Source organism: Strigops habroptila, chromosome 5 (genome assembly GCF_004027225.2).
Source record: "Strigops habroptila isolate Jane chromosome 5, bStrHab1.2.pri, whole genome shotgun sequence".
Lineage (NCBI taxonomy): Eukaryota > Metazoa > Chordata > Aves > Psittaciformes > Psittacidae > Strigops > Strigops habroptila.
In genome coordinates, this window is record NC_044281.2 from 31,355,771 (window position 1) to 31,383,624 (window position 27,854).

A 27,854-nucleotide genomic window follows, 5' to 3' on the forward strand; every position below is an offset into this window, starting at 1 on the left:
AAAAGCTCAGGAAAACTGCCTTCTAACACTTGTTGAGTCCACTCACTGAAGGTTGTTTGTTTTTTGTTTTTTTTTCCACTTTTCACTGAAAGAATTAGGCACCCCTGTCAAAACTACATTCTGGAAAACAGCCTAAGAATTCTATTGCCAGAATTGTAAAATAAGAATCATATCTTGTTGCAAAAGTTCTGGAAAGGTAAAAAACCATGATTGTTTAAATAATAAATTTAAATATTAATTTGCTCAGCTACTGATTTTTGTTTTGCAATAATGCCTCAAGTGAAAAAACAACACTCCCGCTTTAGACTAGCATTTCCTAAAGAAAATCATTACTAGGTTAAACCTACCAACCTCTTACTTTACTTTTTTTTTTTTACTTTTACGAGTTTCACTCCCTGCTTTTGCAGTGCTATAGACAAGCAAAAAAGTTACTCTGCATGTGAACAAGATGTTAGCAGCTTATACTCAAATTTAGCTATCATGAACACACCTAAATTTAATGCAAAATAATGCTAAATAATCAGACCACAGGTACCAAAGCATCTCACTAATAATAAAGACTTTATCTCAACAGGAAATAATCTAAATACCTCTCCTCCAAATCTGCAGTATTACAGAAAGCACATCTCAGATTTGCAGCACGTGCAAACCTAACTTCTGCAGCCTGCCTGGAAAAAATACCAAATTCAGATTCTTTTGTATTAAAGCAAAGGGAGCAAAAAAACGGAACTTGCTAGTCTGCTCTCCAGCTCTGTAATGGCTGAACACAGCTGAAGATACATATAAATGAAAGAAATCTCAATTAAAGGACTCATAGGTTTTTACCAGAATTTTTAGCTGGCTTCTCCTTAGTCTCCAAACCAACTGATTTAAGTATTAATACCTTATGTTGCCAGTGAAGCACCTGTTCATCAGCTTTCGTCTCTAATTGGTTGTAAAGAGATGACTGAAATGAAGATTTCTAGGCAAGTGTTCATTTTGTAAAAGTGTTTACATAGACAGGTCATGAATTAAAGAAATCTTCTGGGATTCACCTAATTCATGTGTTGCATCTTATAGAGCCAGCCCTCTAGCAACACTGAAGCTAGACAACTGTGGCACACTTCTCATTTCATTCCTGTTTTATCATGTACTGTCTTGGCATAAAAAGGGAAGAATATATGCAAAAAATGTGACATTTGGAGTATACTAACTAATTCACAAATTTGAAATTAAAATTAAGCTTGGATCACGTTAATCATTCCTTAGATTCTTCAGGTTATAGTATATTTATTTTATAAAAATATACCTATTTGAAAGAACACAAGCTTTATCAACATTACCTCCCATTATTCTGAGGACTGAATACTGGTACAGTATCTTCACACAGGTACAGAAACAGCCATCTCTACTTTCACATCCTATGCCAAAAATAATACATGATACATGAAGTTTTACTTTAAAGCATTGTGAAGCTGAAAATACAATCCATAAAACTTGAGAATCTCTCAAACTAATGATCAGCAGATGGCTATTTTGTAGCAGGCAGCTCCAATGCAGGAGGACTACTGTGAAGTCCTACATACTTGCTGCATACCCTCTATTTAACAGGAACACGCATGGGATTTCAACCAAGAGGAGTATGAGTAGAGCCACATTAGCTAGCATTCCCGACAGATTCATACCCTCCCATTCTCCCAGTAACTATTACTCAACCATACACAGATCTGTTAACTCACAGACTGAGCAGTTCTTCAACAACAGTTTGGGATGAGACAATGGCCCCAGCTCTGACGTACTTAGTTACGCTACCAAGATACTTCTAGCTATACAGCATACCACTGAAGTCCAAGAAAAATAAGCATTTTCTTGCAACTTCTGGTGAAATGAGGAACAGAAACATAGTTGCTCATATCAGCAATTCAAAGGGGAACAAAAATTTGTTTCAACTTGTATAATATTCAAAATTCTCGCACTGGGCTGGAACCTCAGTTTTACAACTTTCCACATTATTTCTGGAATGACTAGGAAAAAAAAAAAGTCTTCATATGCAAGTGTTACCAATATTTGGACATTATCTCAATCAATTCTTTAAGCAAAGGGTAACAACTGCCAAATGCTTCATGTGACATGGCTAACAGCTTAAAATGAAGCTTGCTGAAACAAATGTAATTCCATTTGCAGAGTATTTCAAAAACCACTTTTGTTCCCAGAAGAAAGCTTGTTTACCACAGAAAGGAATTAGTTCTTTGCCCACTGTGTGGATCAACTTTCCTTCTGAGTATGTTGTCTAATATATATTCAGACTCTGAAGTCTCTGGAGATAATTCCAGAATTACCCGGGACTTGAAGGGGCTTAGCCAGACAAGGGGCAGAGTTATTCAAAGTTCTGTGAGGACCCCTAATTTCCTACTGGGATAGCTAGCCTAGCTTCTGAGACAATCCAGTACCAGTACATCCTAGGTACATTTTAGCTAAACTGACCCTGACTTTTTAACTTCAATAAAAATATATTTGTCACTTATGGCACCACTATTAACAATGTTAGACACAGGAAAAAGATTATCCTGGTCACCTACACATTCTCAAATAGCTAATACTCCAAATAATATAATGGATTGAAGCACAGTACTGGATTCCTGCCTTAGATCACATTTTTTTCCAATAAAACTTTAAAATTCAACACATAATAAATCTGACTCCACTTGCTATGAAATTGATAATTTAAAAAATGTAGATTGCTTCAGGAAGGCACAACACAGTGTTTATTACTGTTCTTATTTATTGTAAAAATAACCTGTAAAAATTATAAAAAGATGATTTAGAAGAAGGTTAGAAAATTAATCAACTTGTTTGTCTCCCTTGCCTATACTTCACAGATTTTGAATAAAAACTTGCACCTATCATGTATGTGAATATGACCTTGTTGCAAAGTCCATGAATCACATAGTTCCTACCACACAGGTATTAAGTTTTCTCTATGTATCTCTCTCTTCAGACGCAGGTCTACAACCAACATTCAATATGAAACTAACAAAGTTAGTGAAACTTCTGGTTGTGAAGACGACAAAAAGTTACCTTTGAATCCATCCAAGATTTTTTTCTTTTACTGATGCTACTCAAATACGACTCTTCTGATGGCACCCCACCTGCTATGCAAGAACAAACAAGACACAGTTAACCTTTTATTATTGTAATTGCCACTTTCATATCTGCTAGAACTCATTCTAAAGCATGCAAATTTTTATTTCCTCTGACAAACAGATTTTGCTTTAACTGCTCACCATCTACTATATAAGAATATTGGAACGGGGTATGTGACTCCTGTTCTTACTCTTCTTGAACACCCTCAGGCAGCATTGGTTATCCTTACCTCCAGAAGGGATTTGAAGCAAACAAAAGTACTGTAGAGACCTGCCGAGGCTGGTAAAGTGTCTGTAAATGGTACACATGATTTCATTCATTAAAACGTGCAAACAAAAATGCCTAGTTTTCTTTCATAATATTTAAAGACTAAGAAATTAAACATACCGATTTAGTTATTCTTAGCATTTTGCAGACATATTGTAGGATAGTTTCCTGAAACTATCCAAGAATACTGAACTGGACTGAAATCCAGTCTTGTTTAGAAAAGAGGCCAGCTATGGTGCTGCCATAGCTCCAAAGACATCTGTGTGACTGAACCCATGGAAAGATCCACTTTGGTCTCACACTGTCATGTCCCATACTTGGCCTCAAATACATTCCAAATATGTACTGCAATCATAGCCTGACACTGCAAGCAGCTGATAACTGAGTAAAATGAAAGCAGGATAGGAGCTAATCACATTTGTCTTATTTTGTTGTAAGTCTATACACTTGAGCAAACTGGTTAATTGTATTTTTCAGTCAACTTTTGTCTGTGAAATAGTGTTCTAACCTACAGAACAACATGAAAATAATTAGCTGATAAGGACTATTTGCCACAGTACCTTTCACCACCTCCTTTCCTACATATTTAAAAAAGTGAAGAACTTGTACAGAACTTTAGTTTTAGCTAATGGAAACCTGCAGACAACAAATTAAAAAGCAGCTCAAAGCTGATACAAGCACTGAAAACTCTGCAATTCTGTGAACTGAAAATTTACACAATGGAAGTTACCTATGAACCACCTACAATAAGGACAGAAAAACAGGTCAGTAAGGTTGCTTCTAAAGCCCAGTGGGAACACCCAAATAACAAACAGTCCTAAGAACATGCTCTTTTCTTGCTTTTGTTTCCATATCATATACTATCAAGGATCTTTGTTCTCTAGACCACAGTTATAAACCATCCTCATTACAGATAAAAGGCAACTTTATTAGTGGTCCTTATGACAACTTATTAGAATAGAAACAACATTAAATCAAGATAAAATTTGAGTATCGGTTGCCTGAAAAGTTTGTGTATATTAAAAGAGTGTGTGGCTAAGCCTCCTGCTGACAAATACACATAAAAGTTTACTTTCCCCAAAGCTTTGCAGCACAGGCCTTGGATGGCCAGAGTAGTTAGATTCCCACAGAGATAAAGCAACTTCTTGGTTATTCCTGCCCTAAGGACATTCACCTCCAACATGCCCAAAAACAAAAAAAAGCCAACCCAAACCAAACCAAAATCAAACCTGTATTTTCCAATTAGCAGCCAAATCCTACAGAAAGTGAAAGGCTACTTCTTCGGAAATGAACCTGGGAAAAATACTGCCACACACTATTTCCCATGTTCTGAAAGCAGATCTTAAAGCAGTAAGATGTACTCAAAAGTCTAAGCTACATAAACCCCAACCACCTTTAGTGGCCCAAGACCCAGCAAAAGGCAATATACTGTCAATATAACCTCAGCCGACAAAGCAGGAGTGTTAGCAGCTTGACTTGAAGCTTCTATTCCCTCTTGACAGGGCAGCCACCTAAACACGTGTGGATAAGCTGGGTTTTCCTAACAGGCTCTTCTCAAAAGGGGCCTTCACGCAAACCATACTTTCCCTCAGAATTTTGTACACTGCAACTGTCTGGAAGTACCCTTACTTGTATTTGTACCTGCCCGAAGAGAAGCCGTACAGTTTTACTCAGCTAAAGGGCAGCACGCGACAGCCAGGCCAGTCCAGGCCAGGCCTCCCTCGCCCAGGGCACTGCCGCGTCCCTGTTCGGAGCGGAGCGGAGCAGAGCAGGGCGGAAGGCGCTGGAAGCCAGCCAGAAGCTCACACTGGTGCCTTAGCGCAGACTACTTGCCCCACGCTCTTCACCAGCAGCGGCTCTCTCCTAGCACAGCACAAGACGCGCAGCACCTCGCCAGCGAGGGCCGGCGGAGCCACGGCACGGCACGGCACGGCACGGCCCAGCCACTCGCGCAGAAACACGGGCCGCAGCCACGCGCGGGAGGCGCGAAGCGCGAGCACACACGGACCCCAGTCGAGCTCTGCAATAGGAAGGGGAAGGGATCCGGCAGGGAAGCAGCGGGGCGGGGCGGGGCGGGGCGGAGCCGCCCGCCACTGCCCGCCTTGCCCGCCCTTTGCCGCCGCCGACCTACCGCGGCCTGCGGGGGAACGGCCGGGCGCGCCCGCGCCCTCTTCCGCTCACGCCCCGCGGGCCCTGGCGGCTGCGTAGGTGGAGCCCAGTGCGCATGCTCGCCACACCCCCGCCTGCCCAGCCCGTCCATAGCGAGACTCCCGCGGGCCGCGCCCTCTCCCCCTCCGCGAATCCCGCCGGGGGCGGGGCGGGGCGGGGCGCTGCGCAGGCGCAGTGGGAAGCGCGCCGTGTTCCTGCCCCCTCCTCCCCGGACCTCCCGTGTCCCCCGCTGCCCACCCCCGCCCCGAGGCCGTTTAAAGGCGAAGGCGGCGGCGCCCCGAGCCTGTGGTGGCAGCGGCGCCGTGCCGGGACCTGCCGCCCTCGTCCCGCTCCTTACCGCTGCGCGCGTAGCGGAAGCGCCGGTGGCTGCCGCCATGTACCGCTACTTGGGGGAGCTGCTGGCGTCCCGCCTGGCCGCCGGCGCGGTGCTGGCGAGCGCGGAGCCGGGCGGGCCGGTGGCGGCTGCTGGAGGGGCAGTGGCGGCATGGGGCGGGGGCCGGTGCCCGCGGCGGCACTACTGCGAGGCGGCGAAGAAGGAAGACGATCCAAACTTCTTCAAGATGGTGGAGGGGTTCTTCGACCGCGGCGCCAGCATCGTGGAGGACAAGCTGGTGGAGGGGCTGCGCACCCGCGAGAGCATGGAGGACCGGCGCCACCGCGTCCGCGGCATTCTCCGCATCATCAAGCCCTGCAACCATGTGCTCAGTGTCTCCTTCCCCATCAAGCGTGACAACGGCGAGTGGGAGGTGATCGAGGGCTACCGGGCGCAGCACAGCCAGCACCGCACCCCCTGCAAGGGAGGTGAGACTCCTATCCCCTCACCCCCCCGGTGCCCGAGCCCGCGGAGGCTCGCAGCGCCTCTGCCCGGCAGTCGCTTCCCTCGCCCTGGGGTACTGGCGGGGGTGACGCTTGGTTCCTCGCTCCCCGCCCGGCCAGCGACCGTTAACAGCCGTTCCGGCGATGACAGGCAGCAGCGTCCCTCTATCGCCTGCAGTATCCGGTATGTGAAGGGAAGGCAGGGGCAGAGTGGTCCCCACGCAGCCCTTCAGCGGTCTGTTGCCAGGGCTGCGCACGGGTGACCTCCCGGTTATCCGAGGTGGGAGGTCTTCCAGCGGCTGGTCGTGTGGCCTTTGCCGCAGACACCGTTGGCGTGGCCTCAGGCAAGGCGGAGGGTGCGAGGGCAGCCCGCGTAGTTCCTCAGCGTGACTCACACCTCACTAGTGTTTATCGGAAAACATGGAAACTCCATGCTTAAAGTGTCTACTCTTGAGGCGGAGCTGGAGAAGCCATCCTTTAACACACTTCTTGCTGTGTTCATGAAAGCCCAATGCTCACACAGAAAATGTCAGTAAAGAAAAACAAGTTTTCCCAGTTACTGGCTGGATACACAGGAAGAGACAAAAGTAATTCTTCCAGGGAAAGCTGACTTGGTATAGGTGAGGCCAGCGTCATGCCTGTTGTACAAAGGGACTGCGAGGGTGAATCCTGCTGGAGCTGAGTAGAGCTGAATTCATGTGGCACCAGCTCTGATCTCAGAAGATGCAAACTCCCTTTTAGTCCAGGATAGATGTCACTTCCTTGAAAAACAAATACAGATGTCCTTTACCATAACTTATTCAGGAGCTCTGATCTTTGTGGACAGTTAAGTATTGGAGACCGTTTCAGGTTTGTGTCTCAAACTAGAGCTTTGATGGTCTGCAAATATATTTCTTTTTTATTCAGCATAGACCAGCTTTATAGAGAATAATGATGGTTGCAGAAAACAGTGTTTTATCTGTAATTTCTTACAAGTGAAGGTCTCGGAGACTAGAGTAGGAAAGGTGTTCTTAGGTTAATGTGTTCTTGATTATCAGTTTGGTGTATATGACGTGGGGATTTTCTTTGCAGCACAATTAGGCTGTCCTGTTAATGTTTCCTAACTTTAAAAAATCAAGTATGTAGTGAGTGTCCTGTACATGCTTAATTCTTAGCCAAAAGAGGCTAACTCAACCTCTGGTGATTACTTGGAAAAAGAGTTACCAGCATCAGACTTAGTTGTGGCTGGAGACAGGTATGGTTGATGCTTACTGTGTGTGGACCTACTGTTTCTCTGCCATTGCTGTAATCTCTTTTAAAACAGTGATGAGTTGTTATACTGCTGTTTTGTCACTGCTTAGGTTAAGTTACTTTTTGCTGCTGTTTGCAAAACGTTTTCTGTGCAGCCTGTGTTTCTTGTAAGATCCCCACTTGTACACCAAAACACAGTTCAGTAGTAATTGAAGTAACAAGATAGTAGTTAATATCTGATAATGTCTAATATTTCGTATTAGTATTGCTCAAAACAGAAGGAATTAATGTTTTCACAACAAAGAATTATAAAAGACTCCGTACATGAAAAAAACCCACCAGTTGGGTGATTGGATACCTTCTGTTCTGATACCTGCATTTCTAAATGCTCAGGAGAATTTCTTGATTTTTCATTAGCATCTGTTAGGTCTGTCTGCACTGAAGCATTTCTGGAAAGTTATAACTGTAAATTTCAAGGCAGTCTGAAGTAACAGCTAAAGAAGATATAAAGTCTCAATAGTGTGTCATTTTCTTCCTGTGCTGCTCTCTACTCCGGGTGGGCTTAGGGAAGGAATTGCAAATGGTATTTCCTTTCCAGTCTTTTCAGTGTAGTGATCATTAGTGGTTTTCACCTTCTAATGCTCTATAGGGATTTTCTCACTGTCAGATGACAGATCTGGCTTTGCAGTAAATTTAAATGGGACGTGAGACAAGTGTAGATGGACTGCTTGAAACCTGCTGTGCCAAAAAGGTGGGAGGAATTAGAACATTTCCATTTAAATTGCAAAGAACAGGAGTGTTAAAGATATTTCTGCATTTATAATATATTAGATCCACCCGGAATACACCAGCAACTTGACCTTTTGTCTAGAAGTGATGTTTAAACTAGAATCCTAGTAGATTCCACAGGGGAAAAAAATCCAAGAACACCCACCTCACTCCCCCCTAAAAAACAACACCAAAAACCTCCAAACAAAACAGTCTTCCCTCCCAGCAAAGCCTAGATAAATACAACTCAAAGGCCATATGATTATGAAGTGGGAAAACTTGGTGAGGTGGGTGTCCCACAAACTATGGAGCCCAGGGTCTGCTGAAGGTAATTCACACCAGCAAGAAACAGCAAGGGCATAGGGCACCTTTTTAAAGAAGACATGAGTTGGCATCTGGAAGGCTTGCAGAGCAGTAGGAGAAACACAGCTTCCAGATCTTTTCAGATGCAGAATTCTGAACTTTGACTTTGCACTTACTGAAAAAGAAAGTCTGATAAAATAAGGTTCCCCATACTACTTTTTCTTTTTAAGGATGTGTATCTGATACTAAGAGAGAGATAGCATTTATTTTCTGCTAGGTAGTCACTAGGAAGTAGGGATGCTTTGTCACCTCTGTCATTTTTTAAGCGTTGTACTTTAAAAGCTCATCTCTTGTAGTTTTTGAGTTTTACATAAGCTGAAGAATAAGAGATCCTGTTTAGAGAATATTAAATACTGTGCTTTATGCAGATTAGGCAAATGATCAGTGTGCTTTAAGATTCAAGTGTGGAATGCAGGAAAACAAATGTTTTTAGGCCTTAAAGGCTATATCTCCCATGGTAGCATGGCACCCCCTCTGAGCGGATGTATCAGCCTAAAGCAGACTGTCTCATAGCAAAGTGGTCTAGCCAGGACTTCCAGCAAGTGCTGGGGAAGACCAGAGCTGGTGGTGAGAGGACCATGATAGTGCTCTGCTGCTGACCTGTGTCTTGCAGCCGCCTGTGATCTGTAACCGAGGCTCGAAGGAGTGATCCTGCCCCTCTACTCTGCTCTTGTGAGACCTCACTTAGAGCACTGTGTACAGTTCTGGTGTCCTCAATATAAAAAGGACATGGAGCTGTTGGAGCAAGTCCAGAGGAGAGCCACAGGATGATAAGGGGGCTGGAGCACCTCCCGTATGAAGACAGGCTGAGAAAGTTGGGGCTGTTCAGCCTGGAGAAGAGAAGGCTGCTGGAGACCTCATAGCAGCCTTCCAGTATCTGAAGGGGGCCTACAGGGATGCTGGAGAGGGACTCTTCATCAGGGACTCTAGTATTAGGACAAGGGCTAATGGGTTCAAACTTAAACAGGGGAAGTTTAGGTTAGATATAAGGAAGAAGTTCTTTACTGTGAGGGTGGTGAGGCACTGGAATGGGTTGCCCAAGGAAGCTGTGAATGCTCCATCCCTGGCAGTGTTCAAGGCCAGGTTGGACAGAGTCTTGGGTGACATGGTTCAGTGTGACGTGTCCCTGCCCATGGCAGGGGGGTTGGAACTAGATGATCTTAAGGTCCTTTCCAACCCTAACTATTCTATGATTCTATGATCTTCCTTTAATTTGGTTCCCCATTTCTTTTTGTACATCCATACCAAAATACCTCATTAGCAACGGTAAGTTACTTCTGTATATCTTTTTGTTTGTAAGATCATTTACAGATTTAACTGTGAACTAATTAAGAATTTGTACTGTAAATTGGATTAAAAAAATATTAAAATGCTGTAAACGTGTAGACAGCTGAATTACTTGAGGAAACAGAGACTAAAAACATTTGAATCATCTCCACTTAAGCAGACCTTCTGTTTCTACTAAGTGGCTGTAGCTTAATACTGTAGCAGTTAGATTATGTTCCTTCTGTCACAGATGTCATCCTCAGTTTCTTTGCCTGCTCATTCTCTTCTAGGATGAAACCTCAACCCCTGCTCAGTAGTCCAGCCCAAATCTGGAAAGTGCTAAACTTCTTAAAGCAAGATTGATCTTTATGAAATGAGTTAAACACTCACATGTGCATGTCAATGATGCCTGCTGCTATCTATTTCCTCTACTAGTAGTCCTTCTGTACCTCCTTCTCTGCTGGCTTCTCTCTTGCCCGCAAGTAGAAATAAGTCAGCAGAATGAATGCCAGAAGGGATCTGCTTTGAAAATAAGGCTTCTGAGTGGATGAATGGCTGTGGCATAATACAGAAATGGAATGGCAGACCACATGGGTCGGGCTGGGTGAGGGCAAATTTAAGATCAGTCTTACATTTTCTGTGTAGGTAAAATACATCTTGGTGAGGAACATGACTGTCATATTTCTATTCAAGAAGCTCCATGCTCTTAATACCCTAGTCCTAGCAATCTAAAGCATAGTTTATAAAAATAGGAAGTTATTTAATGGCTTATCCTACTCTCCTCTCTCCCCCCAAAACAGGTGTAGAAACACAAGTCAACTTGATTTTGTTGGACACAGTTGTCACTACACAGTAGTGCAGGTGATTCTTCATTGAGTCAAGAGAAGTGCTTTTCAGGAGAACTGGCACTAGGTACTGAAACATGCTTTCTTTTCAGTTTATAACTTGTGGGGTTTTTCCACCTCATTGAGAGAATCCAGAAATAGTATTTCTTGTTGCATTTTGTGGTGCTTACCTATTCCATTGCTGTAGAAATTAATCCTTAATTTCCTACTTTGGGGGTTGCAAAACTTTGCCATTCCAGAAGGTGGTGATTCTTTTTCTTTCGGTGTGCTTCTCTTCTGTGCTTTAGGAATCTTTACAGAATGGTCATGTATATACCCATTTAAGTGGTAGCCCTCGCAGTATGTCCAGCACACAAGTCCAGGTTTTTGTTTTCTGCAATTTAACTGTTTGCTGGAAATGAAAATTTAGTTAGATGCTTCCTCATCCCATTGAGAACATGGAGATAAGTAGTTTTCTTTGTGTGTTGAGACTCAAGTTGCTTACGATCAAAACTTGGTATTTATACAACTGGGCTGATGCAGCATGGTAGCTGAAGTAATGCTGGTGGGTCAGATCACTCTTTCCTTTGCTTATGCGGTGACTTGCGTGCTAGTGGCCAGCACTAACAGGAAACCACAGCTGCTCTTGTTCACTGCACTGGCAGCTGCCTAAAGAACTAAAACATACCAAATAGGGAACAGGAAATGAGATGGCTGAATACAGATGACTGTTGAAAAGTACTCTGACGATCCCTACTTAAAATTATTTACAAAGATTCATTATTTTATCAGGTTCTATGAAAGGCGTGAAACTGCTTAAGCTGCTTTTTCGTGTGGCTGCTGACAGCTGTTTTCATTAATAGGACAGTTTCAGAAAATAGAAAAAGCTTATTGAGCTTCTACCTGCTTAGTAGTATGGAAATGATTCCATGTTTGTTAGGCAGCATCTACTGTGGGGATAAAGCCATTAAATGGGTTTAAATTTTCTTTAAAGCCTTTTCATGTTAACCAACTGTCCAACAGGTCTGTTGCCAATGAAAGCAAATGAAGCAGAGCTGGGAAACAGCCTAACCTTTTGTTTATGTTCACCCAAACTGCCTTAATCAAGTCTCAGCTGCTTCCTCAGTTCAGCAAGGCTTTTTAAAACCATCTTTAGTTCCAGACTAGATTTAGTCTAACTTTCACTTAAATAGGAATTTTGAAAAACTTTGCTATGTGCTACTTTGAAGTTTTCTATCTGTATGTAAAGACAGATGATTCTTAACTGTATTTACTAGTTGATTTGGAGGTGAACTAATCTTATTTCCTGTGTGGTGCTGCCTTGGCTGGTTATTCTACACTACAAGATTTATGTTCTGGTTTTGACTGCTTTTCTTCTGCCTGTCAGGATCTATCCTGCTCATTTGACTTATGAGTTTATGTTAATGAGTTTCTTACTGCATAAGGTGACATTTATTCATGTTACCCTTGCTGCAGTTTTCCAATTGCAGAGGTCTAAGGCTGATGCTAATCTTGGTGCCCAGTCATCAGATAGCCTCTGTTGTACACATTGTCTTGTCTAAGCTAGTATACATATACATGCAAGAGTTGGACCAGGACAACCCCATGTGCTGCCTTGGCTGTTGTGACGTTGTTTATTCCCTTTTGTAAGTGGGGAAAGTAAGAAGTAGTGCTGTAAGATATCTTGACTTCAGCAGAGCTCTCTTCATCCTGGGGTTGTACTGGTGGTTTTGCTTTTTTAAGTCATGCATGGATGAAAGCTCTGAGGTCATGTCTTTAGCCTAGGGATCTTCAAGGATAAGACATGGAAATGTACCCTAGGGACCATGCAACAGATGGAACTATAACATAGACCATCTGTAACCTGAAATAAACCATGGAAACTGATCAAACTTCAAAGGAATGAGTTTTACAGGGAAAAAAAGATAGTTAGCTTAACTGTGATAACAGTTGCTAGCTAAAGCTTATACGAGTGCCTTATTTTCATAGGTTTCTGTCCTCTTCCTGTAGCTTACTTAACTTTACAACTAGTTCAACAGTGGTTATATATTTAAATTGCAAACTTAAAAAAAAAAAGGGAGGACAAGGAATGGGTGTCCTTTGTTTTGCTGTCCTTTAATAAACTAGTTACAGTTCTCAGTGAACGGTATCAGTTTTGTGGTTTTACCTCTGATAGTCTTGTAGGAGGCTATTCCTTGCTCTTCTAGCTATGAAGCTTTTCAGTCTCAGCTTTCTCATATAATCAGCTCATACCGTTTATGCACTAGCCAGCTTTGTCCTTGATCTTCTGTAGTTGTTTTCCCTTGCTACTGTTGGCTCCTTGTCTATTTATAGAGATATCATACCTCTCTCAGCGTTGGGCTTTCTGGATAAACACATGTTGGAAGGGGTGAGGAGGGGAATCTCTTGCGTGATAATCTCCCTCCTGTTCCCTGGGTCATCCTAGCAGGTATTCTTTGTTGCATGAATTTCAACAGCTTCATCTTGTTAGGAAATAAACTCTTAGAAAGAGCATGGAATTTGCTGCTTCATGTCAGCACTGTGGTGGCTTTGGCTTATTGTTTTGTGGCTCCTATGGTATTTGGACTAGCCAGGGCCAGCTCATGTGTTATTTCCGCCCTCTGCACACACCCATGCACTTGGTATTAATATCTATGTGGAAATAGTGTTACTGCATCTGTCTGTATCAGTCCTTGTTACTACAGTGTTGAGTCTAGTTTAATGAGCAACCTAATCCTTGAGGTAGGGTTGAAGTAGTTCTACAAGTGAGACTCTACTTCATAGGCATAATCTAAATGCATACATTCAGGTAATATACCTAGTGGTAATACTGAATTCCCCATATTTGCATTTAAAACACAAGATCTTACTAATGCACTGCACTTGATTTTTTTAAGAGATAATATTATTGGGTTTTCTCTGCATGGAATAAAATAAACATGTGTATATGTTTAAGTATATTTCAAATATAAGTATAGCTTATTAAAAGTATTCAGGAAGTGGTATATTGAATTATTCTGTCTGGCTGACTACCTTATGGTCACTGAATAGATACTTTTGGTTAAATCCAAACAGGCGATATGTTCATAGGAGAATCTTTCCTGCCCCAGGTTATAGCTGGCTAATGCTGTGTGGGAAGAGAGAAATATTTTTATCTCCTCTCATGTCAGTTAGTGAATTGAATTTAGGAATAAGTAGTTCTTGTTGCCGGTTGGTGTACAGCGATCATCTTTTCCAGCACTGAATTACTCATCTGGCTTTGTTAGGTTTGTCTGGAATTTCTTTGTTATCAATAATTACAAATTTGTCATTGTGCTGTTTACCACAATTTCCAAATGGTTAAATAAGGCTAAGCACTTTTCTTCTAGGGAAGGCTGGATTTATTTTTTTTTTTACTTTTTTTTCCTGGATTTAGAAAAATGTACTTGTGCTGAAAGCCTAAGGATTGCTTGGAAGATCTGTTCCTGCTGTGTTAGGTATCAGAGATTATGTGGAGTTTGATAGTAGTTTAATTACAGTCTCACTTGTTCACTTCCTAAATTTCATGTAAATGAAAATTTTATACATAATCCAGAGTTAAAACATTAAGGAACTAAGGCACTGCAATAAATACTGGAGCTGATTTATGGATTTTGGGGATTTTGCTGAATACTTTGAACAAGATGTGCATCTCTACTGAAGCTTGTGACTCTGGATATAATGTCAGCCTTTGGACAGGGTCAGGCAAGCTGTTAACCCGCAGAGCCACTGCAGAATCCAGTGTTGCTAATCGGGAGATTAATATGGCTGTAGTCACTCCTAAAACCTTTCAAAAGAGATAATGAGGTGTGTTTTGCTAAGTGCTGTATGGATAGTGTAGGTTAGCTGCTGCCTTGGAATGCTTGTTTGATGAGCAAGCAATTTGCAAATAGAGGTGAGCAAAACAAATGCACCATCTTAACAAGAATTGTCATCTGTAAAGGACCCAAATTAGTTTCAAAGTTCAAAAGATGATCACAACTAGAAGAAAACACTGAAGTCAAAGCAGGACAAAAGCCTTGGTTAGACATTAATAATTCAGGCTGAGGTGCAAATCTGTTCCAGGTTCTTGGGAACTTGAGAGATTGCAAGATGTTTAGCTCAGGAGGAGTAGTTCACTAAGTGTTTTGCCCTGAACTGTTACTATGGCTACTCTTTAATTTTGAGACTTGTCTTTGAATACTTCATGCTTGTTAATATTGAGGGCATACATAGATACTACCATTTAAGATCACTGCACTTAGAAAATCAGGTACTAATGACACTAACTTCCTTAAGTGTAGATTTTTAGGTGTACTAAAAAGGCAATAATCATCCTTGAAGAGCCGGTGGTTCTGAACATCATGGAACACTGAAATCTCATAAAAATCTAGTAGGATTGTACACCCAGTTTTCTTTGAAATAATGGTACTTGTTGCATGCCTGTTAGTACGCTCTCTACTACAAACCCGCTGATTAAAACGGTACCTGACTGCTCTTCTTACAGAATCCAAAATGCAACCTTACTGATAATTACTACTTTGACACTTATTTAAAAAACGTTTCAAGTGTTTTGCTATCTTCACTTGGAAAAGTGAAAATTAATCCATAAGCATCTAAGAAGCTAAGCTTAAATCATGAGCAAATTTTACTTTGGCCAAAACAATTATTGAGATCAGTGCAAGAGGTAATATATCCAAAATAGAGCTCACAAAACCAAAAGTTTTAAAAACATAGATACTGCAATGGGATGATAAAGCCTTGTCTTTATACTGAACAATAGCGAAACAATTAAAATGAAAACATTTCCTCATCTAAAAGGTCTTGTGCATAGAAAAACGAAGTCTCTCTTAGCATACTGTTTAACTTCTTGGGGTGTGGCAAGGAAAGAGAATTCTCAACTAGAACAAGAATTTATATGTTTCCCAATGAAAAGTATTTTCCATGGTAGTGAGTCATACTGTAACTTGAAGCTTTCTTCAAACTATTTTTTGTAGCTAGTTTGTTGTAAAAGTCACAAGTTTCCAGAGACTTACTGTGTGGTACTTGCCAGGGTTTAAAAAAATTTAAAATCTTGCTGCATAGCAGTGACTTTCATTTGCTTCTGTATTAAATCTTTTTAAAAAAATCCGGAGTATTTTATCTGTGTTTATGGTCCATTTTTAGACTCAGGCTATTGAATGCATAGTAGCACTGCCAAAAGAGCCATACAAATGCATGGCAATACTCTCCTGCCAAATTAGGAAGCTGTCAAACTAAATTTCACTGATGTACAAATAGAATAGAAATTAAGTCTTTTATCTTTGTGCATCCCCTTGCAGATGGAATGTACAGCATTCTCAGATGCCTGCTTCTCATCAGTCCTAACAGCTTAGCACAAATAACTTCCCTATCAGGAGGTGGGCCTCCTGTAGAGTCATTTCAATTCCTGGAAAATGGTAACTGGCTGAATTGTGAAAAGGAACGAAATGTTAGCACATCTTAAATGTTACCCACTCCTGCCACAGAAAGGAAAAACCATCATACCTGTCAGGAAACCTGGAATCCACACTCTGAATTTTGCCTGACGCTGTAATGGAAGTTTTTAGATTCCAGATAAACTGGAATAAAGTGGCTAGTGAAGTCAGCACAGCTCTCAAAATTTACTAGTCTCCCACTTATGAAGATAAAGCCCACAGAAAAGCCATTTCAATTAGAACTGTTTAAAAAGGCTAGGAAAGAAGCTGAGTCTTGCTCAGAAATGTGAAGTTGTCCAGAAAAGGACAGTTACAGCCTCAAGTCTGAAAGTTTTCCCTATTTGGGTATGTACATGGGTGACAAAAAGGCAACTTTGCTGAAAGTCTTTCGGTACTTGGTTAGTCTTGGGGCTTTTTCCCTATTTCCCTTGGAATGAAAGTTTAATATTTATTACAATAAAGTTTGTAGTAACCCTTGACTGTATTACAAGTAAACTGGAGATGTAACTGTTTAGCATGTCTTTGAGTCTGCTAGTTAAACTGCTGCTTGTTCACCTTTCCAGATCCCATCTTCCATATGATGTGCAGAAGAGGCTGCTTGCTCCTTTCATATTTTTCTTCTCTGTCAAAACAGTATAAAGTAACTATTCCCAACTATTTAGTCCCCCTGCTGCTTTCCATATATCAATAAACAACATTTTGTGTGCCTGCAGGAGTATAGTTAAAGCAAAACTGCTTTGCATATGCAACTTGAAGTTTTAATAAATATATGGCTTGAATAAATACACAGTGATCTAGTTCAGCTGGGGTGGAGGGGCACAGTACATTTCTGCCCAGCACACATTGTGGCTTCAACCTTGGCTGCCTTGAGCAATGCTCAAATGAGACCTGTCCCCAGAGTACCCGCTCAACCAAGAGAGAACTGCCCCTGGGCAGGACAGTGAATGCCTTGTCTTTGTTCTTGCTCAGGGCCTGACAAGAAGGATAACTGCTCCTCTGAAGGATCAGAGTAAGACATGTTTAAAAACCCCATGTATGTTGTAACTGTGGCTGGTCTGTTGGGCTCTGATAGATTGCACTTACATTTTGAATATTACTTCCTGTGAGAAGGTTCTTGAAATCCCAGATATGAATACGTTACAGCTGTCTAAGTCAGAAAGTAGTTAGTTTGCTTTTGGAGACCACCCTTCCCCCATATACACACTAAATTTAAATTCTGTTGTGCAAAGGCATGGTACTTTCTTTTACCAATTGAACTCGCATAAAGCAGCACTTGGCCCTCAGCTTTATTTGAGCAGCACTCAGTTCCTTTGAATCTGGGATTGTTTCCAGAGCATTCAGGAATGGCTTTCATAGCAGCACAGTACTTTAGTTTGGATAATGTATGCTGGCCTTTTTTCACTCCTGAGGACCTGAATATGGTCTTCTCTTTATATAATAGGAAATTTGTGGTGCCTTGTCCTGGCATCTGAAGGACACTCTGTGCCTGCCACAAACTACCGTGCAATTTGGCACAACCTACAGCCAAGGATTTGGGGAGCAGAGGTGGGGATGATAAATTCTTCACAGCTCTGTTACATGCTTAGTGATGTAGGAGAAGCTTGGATAGAAGCTAACATATAGCTATAGGGTTTTGGTTTTTTTTCAGTGGCCCCATGACTTTGAGCACTGTGTTAATCTTAAACATCATGTTTAGGGTTCTGTATATGTGCCCTGTCAGTTTGGTTAGATGTTTTCTGTTCTGCAACTACCTCCAGAATACATGAATTTTAATTTTGAATTCAATCAATTTATTGGACAGCTACAACCTATTTGTTTAGAAGGCTAGTAAGTGTCAGGCAGGTGATAGATCTCCCTATCTTTGTGTAATCATTTTCCACTCAGTTTTGAACTGCCTTGAAGGCTGGAATCACCCATTGTGCATCCAAGCCATTATCAGACCGCAACAACTTGAATTTGCACCTGGACCACCTGTCAGCACACACTTGCAGTTCTGCTGAATGGCTCGGAGCAGGGAATGCAGGTATGGGCTGGGTGGCCTGGTCACACAAGCTTGCTGCTAGGGGTAGTTACTCCATCAAAATGTTTTGAACAAATTCAAATTAGTGGAGTGGATTGATGCTTTCTGTTATGTGGCTGTGCCTGGCAGCTAAAGCCTTGAAGCTACATATGGCTCATAACAGGAGCTTGCATTACTCTGCCAAAAAGATCTTGATTATAACTTGTGCTGATAGGTATGTTAAGGAACAAAGTTCGTCTTGTATATACAGTGAATGAAGTCCAAAGCTAAAAATCTTATGGAATGCTGGTGAGCTTTATCAGCCTCTTGAAAACTCTACTTCTAGTTACCTATCAGCTTCTCTCGTCTTCATCACAAGGAATACTCACTTTTCTTCCAAGGTTAAGTGCTGCTGTTAAGCTACTTAATTGAGAACTACTGAAGTCTTGAATTTCTGCTAAGTAAAAGATATTTAAGTAGGAGAATGGAGAATTGTTCTTCAACTCTTAAAGCAAATAAGTTGGTAAATTACGTACTTGTATGTTACACGTGGCTGGTGTAGAAGTAACCTTCCCAGTTTATAAATGGCTGTGAAGTTGTTCAGTGAATTCCTTTTTTTCTCGTGTCTCTCTTGCAGGTATTCGTTATAGTTTGGATGTTAGTGTGGATGAAGTGAAAGCCTTAGCATCTCTAATGACATACAAATGTGCTGTTGTTGGTAAGTGATAATTTTTCAAGCAAGGATACAGTCTTTAATTTCAATTAGTACTGATGTAATTTACGTAGAGAACCTTTAAAGGCACTAGATCAGACACTGATCTGACTAAAATCTGTCACAAGATGGGAAAAACATATAGTGACCAAAATAATAATACATATTCCCTCTGCTGTTACTGTAGATACTTGAGTAAAGTTGCATTTTCATTTGAAAAGTCCGAATTCTGCTAGCTACCCCCTCCTGTAAAAATGCTGCATCTTGAACTCAAATCAAAGTACGACAAACTCGGATTAGGAGGGGGCTAATTTTAGGGGGAACAGATGGAGGCTGTAAAGGATTCAGGCAGGGAAGCTGTGGAGAGAGAATGTAAAATTCCTTTATGAGTTATAAAGAAGTGTATTTCATACATGACTGCTAACTTGTAGGGGAGTTTGTAGAGACTCTGCATATTATGTGTAAGAAAACAAAATACTTTTTATTTATAAAGACACTTCACTTACGACTTCTAAAGTAAAATTTTTGAGCTAAACCAGTAAAATGTAAGCTGTAGAACTTACTGTTTCTACAAATGCCAAGTACAAGAGCTTGAAGCGTAGGAAATTTAAATCATGAACTTCTGAGTTTCAAAGACCGTTTTCAAGCTGCCCTTGAAAGATTCCCATTTCTATAGGAATACCTAGATCATGTTATAGCTTAAACTTGTGAAGCCCTAAATGTGGCAAAACCAAATTCACTACTAAAATCAAAGATATGATTATTCACACATATTACTGATGTGTTCTGCCTTTATTGTTGAAAAAGTAAAATAATTTTCCTTTGCATTCTTGTAGATGTGCCATTTGGTGGGGCAAAGGCTGGTGTCAAGATCAATCCCAAGAACTACACAGTAAGCTTAATCATAGATAAAAATTCAGTTTTCTGCAGTACTGAAGCCAGCCAGTTAAAAAAGCTCTTCTAAGGGCATTATTGACCACTTAAAACTTCCTGCCTCTGTAAAGGCTGAATTTAGCTTGCGCATACAATAAGTAGGAAAAGAACTTTTTTAAAAGTCTGTGTTTCAGAGGTGGAATACTTCAATATTTAACTTACTACTTTTTTTCCTTAGAGTCAGGAGAATACAAATAATTTAGAACCTGAACTTTTATTAGGTTGCTACTCTTAATAAAGGCTTAAATTAAATTACTCTTAGAAAAAAAGTCAGTGTTTTTGTTTATTTTGACAAATAGTTTTATGCTTTATTAAACATTTCTATGCAGTGTTCCGTATGAATAATAACTAACTTGGCTTATAAAAGGTTTACTGCAGGCTTGTCACCTTGACCTAATTAAAATAACATACAGGAAGGAATACTAGAATACGTAACAGATATTCTAAGCTCAAAACTGCTGTAAGGATTTGTGTGAAGTTGTTCAACTGTGATGATTACACAGCTGGCAGGCCAGCTATTGCTTTTGCTGGTTATAAATCTCTCTCATAGGATATCAGATTTGTTTGCTGGAAATCTCTGCTTCAAGCACAGGTTCTTCCTGTAGCACACTCCTGACTTGTTGTGGATCAGAATGTATGGAAAGAAAGCTGAATGTGTCCTTGTGCTGCCTGAATACCAAGGATCTGTTAGGGAGTGGCATAAAAATTATATTAATATTTGAATCATTCTTTCTACTAAAAGAAAAAGGTGTCTGTTCATACTTGGGCATAAGTTCTAGCCAATATTCATGAACGCTAATGATTTCTTGTGCTATTTATTGCATTTTCTCTATAGGACAATGAATTGGAAAAGATCACAAGAAGGTTTACCATGGAGCTGGCAAAAAAGGGCTTTATTGGTATGTTGTGCAATTTTACTATTAAAATTTAGGAATCTGATTTATTGTGCATTGGTAGCACCCACTAGATACTGTCCTTAAATAACCATGTTTTTAAGAGCTGTAAATAATTTGGGTATAGTACTTTCAGCAAAGAGCCACAAAGAATTGAGTCATTGCATCGTAGTGGATTTTAAAGGGGACTGTGTATTAACATTTTTCTTGTGGCTGTTCTGCTATGAAAAGCCACAAAAGCTGAGCTCACAGGATCTGAAATGAATCACATTTCTCTTAGAGATAGGTTATAAAATAGTGACCACGTCAGTTGCAATTTAAATCTCCAATATCACTCTTCACTGTTACTGCTTCCTGTAGCCTCAGTTGAGGCTTTTGGCAGATATTTGAGGAAACACAAGAAGGAAATAGAAGATCCACCCCAGAGAAAGTTGTTGATGGCTTCATGCATGGCAACCACAGGCTGCAAGGATAGGCAAGAAGCATAGGTGCCTGTTCTGACAACCTCAGCTTCTGTGATGTCAGTAGGTGTTTGATTCAGACTCTCAAACCACAGTTGTTTTGATAGCTTGCTGTCTGGCATTGCTATCTGGAAGTATCCTCTAGAGAAAGCTGAATGTTGCTAGCTCAACTTGTAGTTAAATGGAGGATTTTACCTAAAGGAGATTCTTATTCAAGTGAATAAGAAGGCATGTAACTAGTTAAAGGTCTGTCATGTATTCCTGATGTCTGACTGCCCCGGGAATGTATATCAATTTATCTGCATTTTCTTGCTCTTCAGCCAGAGCGTTTGTCGTATGCTCTTCCAGTCAGAGTGTTTCTCATCTAAATTAAGCTTCTGTATAAACACACTTATTGATGTTACATGTGACTAGGGTAATACTATACACGATGCCAGCTATAGTGATTATTAGTTCAGTGACAATTAAAATGGTTTGACTAAATCTGTCTTCTCTTTTGGCTCTATGGTTGGCCAAAGCTTTCACAAACTGTTTAAAAATACTTAAGAAAAAAATTGGTAGAGGCAGAGTTGCACTTAAAATCTTGCTGAGCAAGTCCCTCTTATCTTAAATAGGTTGGGCCAATGCTATTTTTAGTTATCTAATAAAAACAGGCAGAATTTGTTCTTTCAAGGGTTTATTTAATCAAGAAAGATGTAACGTCTCTTTGTTGAAGTGAGCAGTAAAATCAAATGCATGTGCTACAGTGCAATGACTAGGACTAGCCTATCTTCAATTTTTAAACACAGGAACGAAAACTAAATTCTAATTAGAAAGAACAAAACAAACAAACAAAAAAACCCACCAAACCAAAACCACATAAAACCAAACAACCAACTGGACAAAAAAACCTCCAATTAACATCATGATTTATAGAAATCATTACCTAGATAGTGCCTTTCCTGTTGTTACAGCAATGAGCGTCAAAAAAACCATAAATGCTTTTGATGCATTACCTTACTCTGAGTTTTTATTGATGAACTGACCTTCATTTTACTGATCGGCTTGTGTGAAAAGTTGGAAGTTTTGACAGGAGGGTAGAAATACACAATACAGCATCTAAGACTGAGCTGAATCCAGAAGTATCTGTTGCTTGCATAATAAACTGAGGATAAAACAGGAAAACAGTTCTCTGCCAAGGCCTGCACAGTTCCCAAGGGAATAATGGTTGAAGATAACTATTCATGTTTGATCCTTAAAAGCTGTTTTCACTGTTGCCAACAGGACCTGGTGTTGATGTGCCTGCGCCTGATATGAGCACAGGGGAGAGGGAGATGTCCTGGATTGCCGACACCTATGCCAGTACCATAGGACACTACGTAAGTTTTGAGCAGAGGCTTTGAAGTAAAAGAGCTTTCTTGGTGTTTGCAGAAATCCTTTTATCTAGAAATTTATTGCTGTGCTGCTTAACCATATGGTTTTATTTCATTATCTGGATCTAAATGTATTCTTTCAAACTGTAACTACTGAATTGGTATGACTTACACAGTTAAGGAAAAATAGCTTTAAGGTTAATGCTTTTATGCTAGGCTTAAGTTAAGTTTGTCTTATACAGTACTGATTGCAAGTGTTCAGCAAAAAGAAAATACACTGGTTTTAAACATCTCATACATAGTCTAAAATTGGTTTCTATTTCTACCATTTCCCTCAGTTTTTCATTAGTACTATAATTACTAGATTGACGTTATTAAACAATTAGCTCATAATAGTTGGTATAGTCTTAAAGTACTGAAATCTTTCAGTTTCAGACTTTGAATTTACAAATGTTATTAAATAAATGCTTGTGGTTTTGTGCATTCAAGAGACCATGTAAAGTAATTTAACGCTATTGGTGTAACCTGTAAAAATATTAAAGTTCTCTGGGGTCCCCTAAAAGTAACAAGTAATTAGTGTATAGTTTTAGCAAATTCTCCAAAATGTATAGCAAAAGGACATTCATATGGCAATAGAAATATTGAAGTTTGGGATTTTTTTTAATATTTTTTAATTATAGCCTTTAATTGGGCCTTTGTCTTATATTGCTGAGGTTCTTTGCCAAGCCACTCTCCATAATATTTGAGAAGTCATGGCAGTCAGGTGAGGTCCCTGGTGACTGGAAGTAGGGCAATATCACACTCATTTTTAAAAGAGGAAGAAAGGAGGACCCTGAGAACTACTGCTCTCTCAGCCTCACCTCTGCCTGGGAAGATCGTGGAACAGATCCTTCTAGGAGCTATGCTAGGGCACATGGAGGACAGGGAGGTGACTCAAGACAGCCAGCACGACTTCACCAAGGGGAGGTCCTGCCTGACCAACCTAGTGGCCTTCTATGATGGAGTTACTACATCAGTGGCCAAAGGAAGGCTATGGATGTTGTTTATCTGGACTTCTGTAAAGCCTTTGACACAGTCCCCCACAACATCCTTCTCTCTAAATTGGAGAGAGATGGATTTGATGGGTGGACTGTTCAGTAGATGAGGAATTGGCTGCATGTTTGCATCCAGCGGGTGGTGGTCAATGGGTCAATGTCTGGATGGAGATTAGTGACAAGTGGCATCCTTCAGGGGTCTGTACTGGGACCAGTACTGTTTAATATCTTCATCAGCGACATAGACAGTGGGATTGAGTGTGCCATCAGCAAGTTTGCAGATGACACCAAGCCAAGTGGTGCAGTTGACACACCCGAGGGCTGGGAAGCTATCCAGAGGGACTTGGACTCGAGAGGTGGGCCTGTGCAAATCTCATGAGGTTCAACAAGGCCGAGTGCAGAGTCCTGCACCTGGGTCGGGGCAACCCCTGGTATCAATACAGGCTGGGGGATGAAGGGCTCAAGAGTATCCCTGAGGCGAAGAACTTGGAGGTACTGGTGGATGAAAGATTGGACATGAGCCAGCAATGTGTGCTTGCAGCCTAGAAGGCCAATTGTATCTTGGGCTGCATCAAAAGGGGCAATGGCTAGCAGGTCAAGTGAGGTGGTTCTGGCCCTCTACTCAGCTCTGGAGCCATCATTACAGAAAAGACATGAACCTGTTGGAGAAGGTCCAGAGGAGGGCCACAAAAATGGTCAGAGGGATGGAACACCTCTCCTGGGAGGAAAGGCTGTGAGAGTTGGGGTTGGTCAGCCTGGAGAAGAGAAGGCTCTGGGGAGACATTGTTGCAGCCTTTCAGTTCTTAAAAGGGGCCTATAAGAAAGATGGGGAAAGACTTTTTAGCAGGGCCTGTTGTGATGGGACGAGGGGTGATGGTCTTAAACTGAAAGAGGGGAGATGTAGGCTGGATGTGAGGAAGAAATTTTTAACAGTGAGGGTGGTGAAACACTTACACAGGTTGCCCAGAGAGGTGGTGGATGTTCCATCTCTGGAGACATTCAAGGCCAGGCTGGATGTGGTTCTGGGCAACCTGATTTAGTTCAGGTTGTCTCTGCTCATTGCAGGGGGATTGGACTAGATGAGCTTTGAAGGTCCCTTCCAACCCAAACTATTCTATGATATTTGTACCTGTTTTGACTGCACCAAAAACATGACTGTTGACAAAACACTTCTGTTGTGTACTTTTGACAGGTTGCATGAAAGAAAAACGTATTACGAACAACTTATTTCTTGAGGGTCTACTGCCTATGCTGCCCAAACTTTCTAGTTTCTCTTTCAGATGTTGTGAGCTATCCCCGCTCCTCTTAACTTTTTTTTTTACTTTCTGCAATCCCTTCCAACAGTTCCTCAGGAAAAACAGCAGGGTGTACGCCCCTGGTAATAAGGCAGTACAGCCACCCGACACATATTTTTCTCTGGCATGTCTGTTCAAGACGTGCCTGGCTTTCCCGAGACACTCGCTTGGAGAAATACTTGTCTTGTGCTAATGCCTATAACTATAGGAGGATGGGGTAGCACTGGTTATTCTAGATGTGGAATACAGACTAAGGTATCTTATGGGGTGAGGGAGAAAGAAATGCTTGAGGGATAGGTTGCGGCATGCTGATTAGTTGAGTTAAATTACTTTTACACAGAGCTGTCTGTTAAATAGGGATATTGCTATAAAACATTATTTTCTCTTATTCACATACATAAAGATTATATTTCAAACTATAAACTTGATAAAAAGCCAAAATGATGACTTCAACACACAGAATGGCAACTTGCTCCCTCAGTCATAACTTAAAATTCCAACATTTAAGAAAACTACTGCCTCAAAGCATTTTAAGTTTTAACATTTAACTCACTGCACTAAAATGCATATTTCCATGTGATACAGCTGCGCTGTTATACTACAGCTAACACAGAGGGCTCACAGCACATGACCTGCTTTAACATTTGCTGTATTTGTTAATAGTTCACATACAGTTTTATACAGAAACTTAAAGTTTCTTAATAGGTGGAAAGCTAAACACTGGTACAGGGGAAGATTTTTAAACGATGAATTTCTTATTCTTTCCACTTTGCCATCTCAGCTTGTTGTGTAGTCCCACATATGCACATACTTCAGTGACAAAAGAAAACAAACCAGCAACTACTGAGGATAAATATACAATTTGAATTATGCCACAACAGTTTCTTATAATCCTAGACTCTCTCCATGGCAGTACCTTATTCTTGAAGACTGAAAAAAAATCTCAAAACAACAACCCCCCCCCAAAAAAAAACCCAACACCCCAAGAGGATTTAGATACATGTTTCTGAAAAGTTAGTTAAATAATTGAAATAAGGAAAAAAAATCAGTTTACTTAGTTTTGTTGGATTGTTGTTTGTACACGGAAGAGAGAATAGTAGCCATAGTGGAACTTCTGAACTACTGTGGTACAGAGAAGGAAGGTGAGAACTCTGACAAGGGGAATAATCTATCAAAACCAGTTTGTAGAGGAAGATGTTTCAGGTGACTATCTGGTTGAGACACCAAGAACAAAACTAAAGGTGATTAAGGAATACTAAATATATGAAAGTGACCATGAGGAAAGAAGGGAAGGGAACGAAGAGCAGAAAATGACCATGGAACAAAAGGGGAACTAACCGTAATTCAGAAAACAGATGGAAGCTGTGCAAGGGGCTACATTCAGTTGAATGGAAAGATAGCTCTTCAGTGAAAGAGGTCTGTCTGAGAAATCTACAGACCTGGTGAGTCAGTGTGGTTGAACATAGATGTGTTCAGGGAGCTTGAAGTGGAAAGGAAAAGTCAAATAACGGATATAAACAGATAGGGGAGGTCTGCTTGAAACCTAACATGCAGATCCAGGAAGCTGGAGAGACAATGAGAGTATTACTGCAGAGTGGAAAGGAGTTAACAAACAAGCAAAAGTTCGGTGGTTTTTTTTTGCCACCTAAGTTCTAGTATAGAAGTCTCTATGCTAGCCATGAACCATTTTACAAGCTTCTCTTTAAAAGCCATGGTCTTTCTCTTTGGCCCAGGATGTGTTAAACATCTTTTGATTGACTTAATACCAAAGTTTTTAGGACTTTGACATTGACTGTGGTTCATATATGTGACTTTAAGAAGACCCAGACCTGCCCTCACCTCATGCTCTATTTCCTTGCCAAACCATGCAAGTCTAATAACTACCATGTTAACTATTCCAGAAAATCCACCTTAAGTTGCTGTATCACTGAATTATATATAGGTAAAGTTTTTGATTAAATTCATGCTTTCCACTCTTTTGTACTTCCTGACACATCCAACTGACTTTTGGGACATGTGAAGGGACTTTTAATAAATACATTCTTATGTATGGTGGGAGGCTGTATTTCCTCAAGTATTTATAAAAGATACTTCCTCCTTTGTGAGTGCATGAAGGCTAAAATGCAGTTTAAGTCTGAAACAGAGTGAAAACCTAGAAATACATCAAAACACCAGGCCAAGTTGTTCCTAGCAGAACACCACCTCAGATGTTGTTTACAGTTGATACGCCACCAGAGGGAGTATACAGCTTGATGGGAACAATGCAGCCATATTTTGGGAAACTGAATTAGGAATTTTGTGGCAAGCCCAGCATCATTTTTTTTGTTTTTAAAGAGGGGTTATCTTTGGCTTTGTATGTGAACTCACTGTCATTTTCAAACAATAAATAGTTTTTATTTCCATTACGGCTCTAACTATCTCCTGTCATTCTGCCTCCGCTTACTTTGTCTGCTCATTTCCTTCCTCTCACCAAGCATCTTGCACTCACGCCACAGGCATGCAAATGCATTTGGCATAAGTGATGGAGAGGAGGGAGCCTCCCAGTGAATATGCGGTTGGTGGAACAGAAACCCATCCGGCTGCTGGCAGACTCATTTCAGTGGATTCTCTTTCATCCCTACTCTTTTACTTGTATTGGTGGCCAAACCACTGTGTGACTGTGCTCCCAGGGTGTGGGAGCATGGGAACCAGTGGTGACAGAAGAGGAAGGCCCAAACAGTGCCTAGTTTGGAAGTAATTTCTCAAGTTATTAATTTCAATTTGAAAAATTAGCACTGGTTTTAAATAGCCTATTTTATCTTGGCTAGCTGTCTAGCATATGGAAAATTTATTTTATTACCATCAAATTAAAGATAGAGGCTTGATTATATGTCACTTTTCTGAAAAGTGAAAAGTA

The 27,854-nt window shown here is 40.9% G+C and overlaps 2 protein-coding genes and 1 long non-coding RNA gene across 12 annotated transcripts in view; 2 read left to right on the forward strand and 1 right to left on the reverse strand.

Annotated features, from left to right (window-relative positions):
- Nucleotides 1-5,603, reverse strand: part of SHLD2 (shieldin complex subunit 2) — a 36,021-nt gene extending 30,418 nt beyond the window's left edge. For 2 of the 9 annotated variants that reach the window (XM_030488765.1, XM_030488762.1), the window contains exons 1-2: nucleotides 5,032-5,575; nucleotides 3,058-3,131 (exon numbers count right to left, since the gene is read on the reverse strand). The gene's annotated coding sequence lies outside the window, so the exon portion shown is untranslated. Of the gene's footprint in view, nucleotides 1-1,322; nucleotides 1,401-3,057; nucleotides 3,132-3,263; nucleotides 3,415-5,019 lie in introns of all 9 variants that reach the window. The other 7 variants (XM_032919977.1, XM_030488764.1, XM_030488757.1 and 4 more) reach the window with 6 other exon arrangements.
- Nucleotides 5,604-5,690: 87 nt separating this feature from the next.
- GLUD1 (glutamate dehydrogenase 1) overlaps nucleotides 5,691-27,854 on the forward strand; it is a 32,673-nt gene continuing 10,509 nt past the window's right edge. Inside the window, exons 1-5 of one of the 2 annotated variants that reach the window (XM_030488774.1) lie at nucleotides 5,691-6,360; nucleotides 18,916-18,996; nucleotides 19,827-19,882; nucleotides 20,759-20,822; nucleotides 22,541-22,635. In XM_030488774.1, coding sequence (XP_030344634.1) covers nucleotides 5,934-6,360; nucleotides 18,916-18,996; nucleotides 19,827-19,882; nucleotides 20,759-20,822; nucleotides 22,541-22,635 — 723 coding nt within the window. In that variant the 5' untranslated portion in view covers nucleotides 5,691-5,933. Of the gene's footprint in view, nucleotides 6,361-17,729; nucleotides 17,825-18,915; nucleotides 18,997-19,826; nucleotides 19,883-20,758; nucleotides 20,823-22,540; nucleotides 22,636-27,854 lie in introns of those variants that run through there. The other variant, XM_030488775.1, reaches the window with a different exon arrangement.
- Nucleotides 8,141-12,653, forward strand: LOC116915269. The gene is made up of 3 exons (XR_004389922.1): nucleotides 8,141-8,660; nucleotides 10,293-10,914; nucleotides 11,135-12,653. It is a non-coding gene; the product is annotated as an uncharacterized LOC116915269 (long non-coding RNA).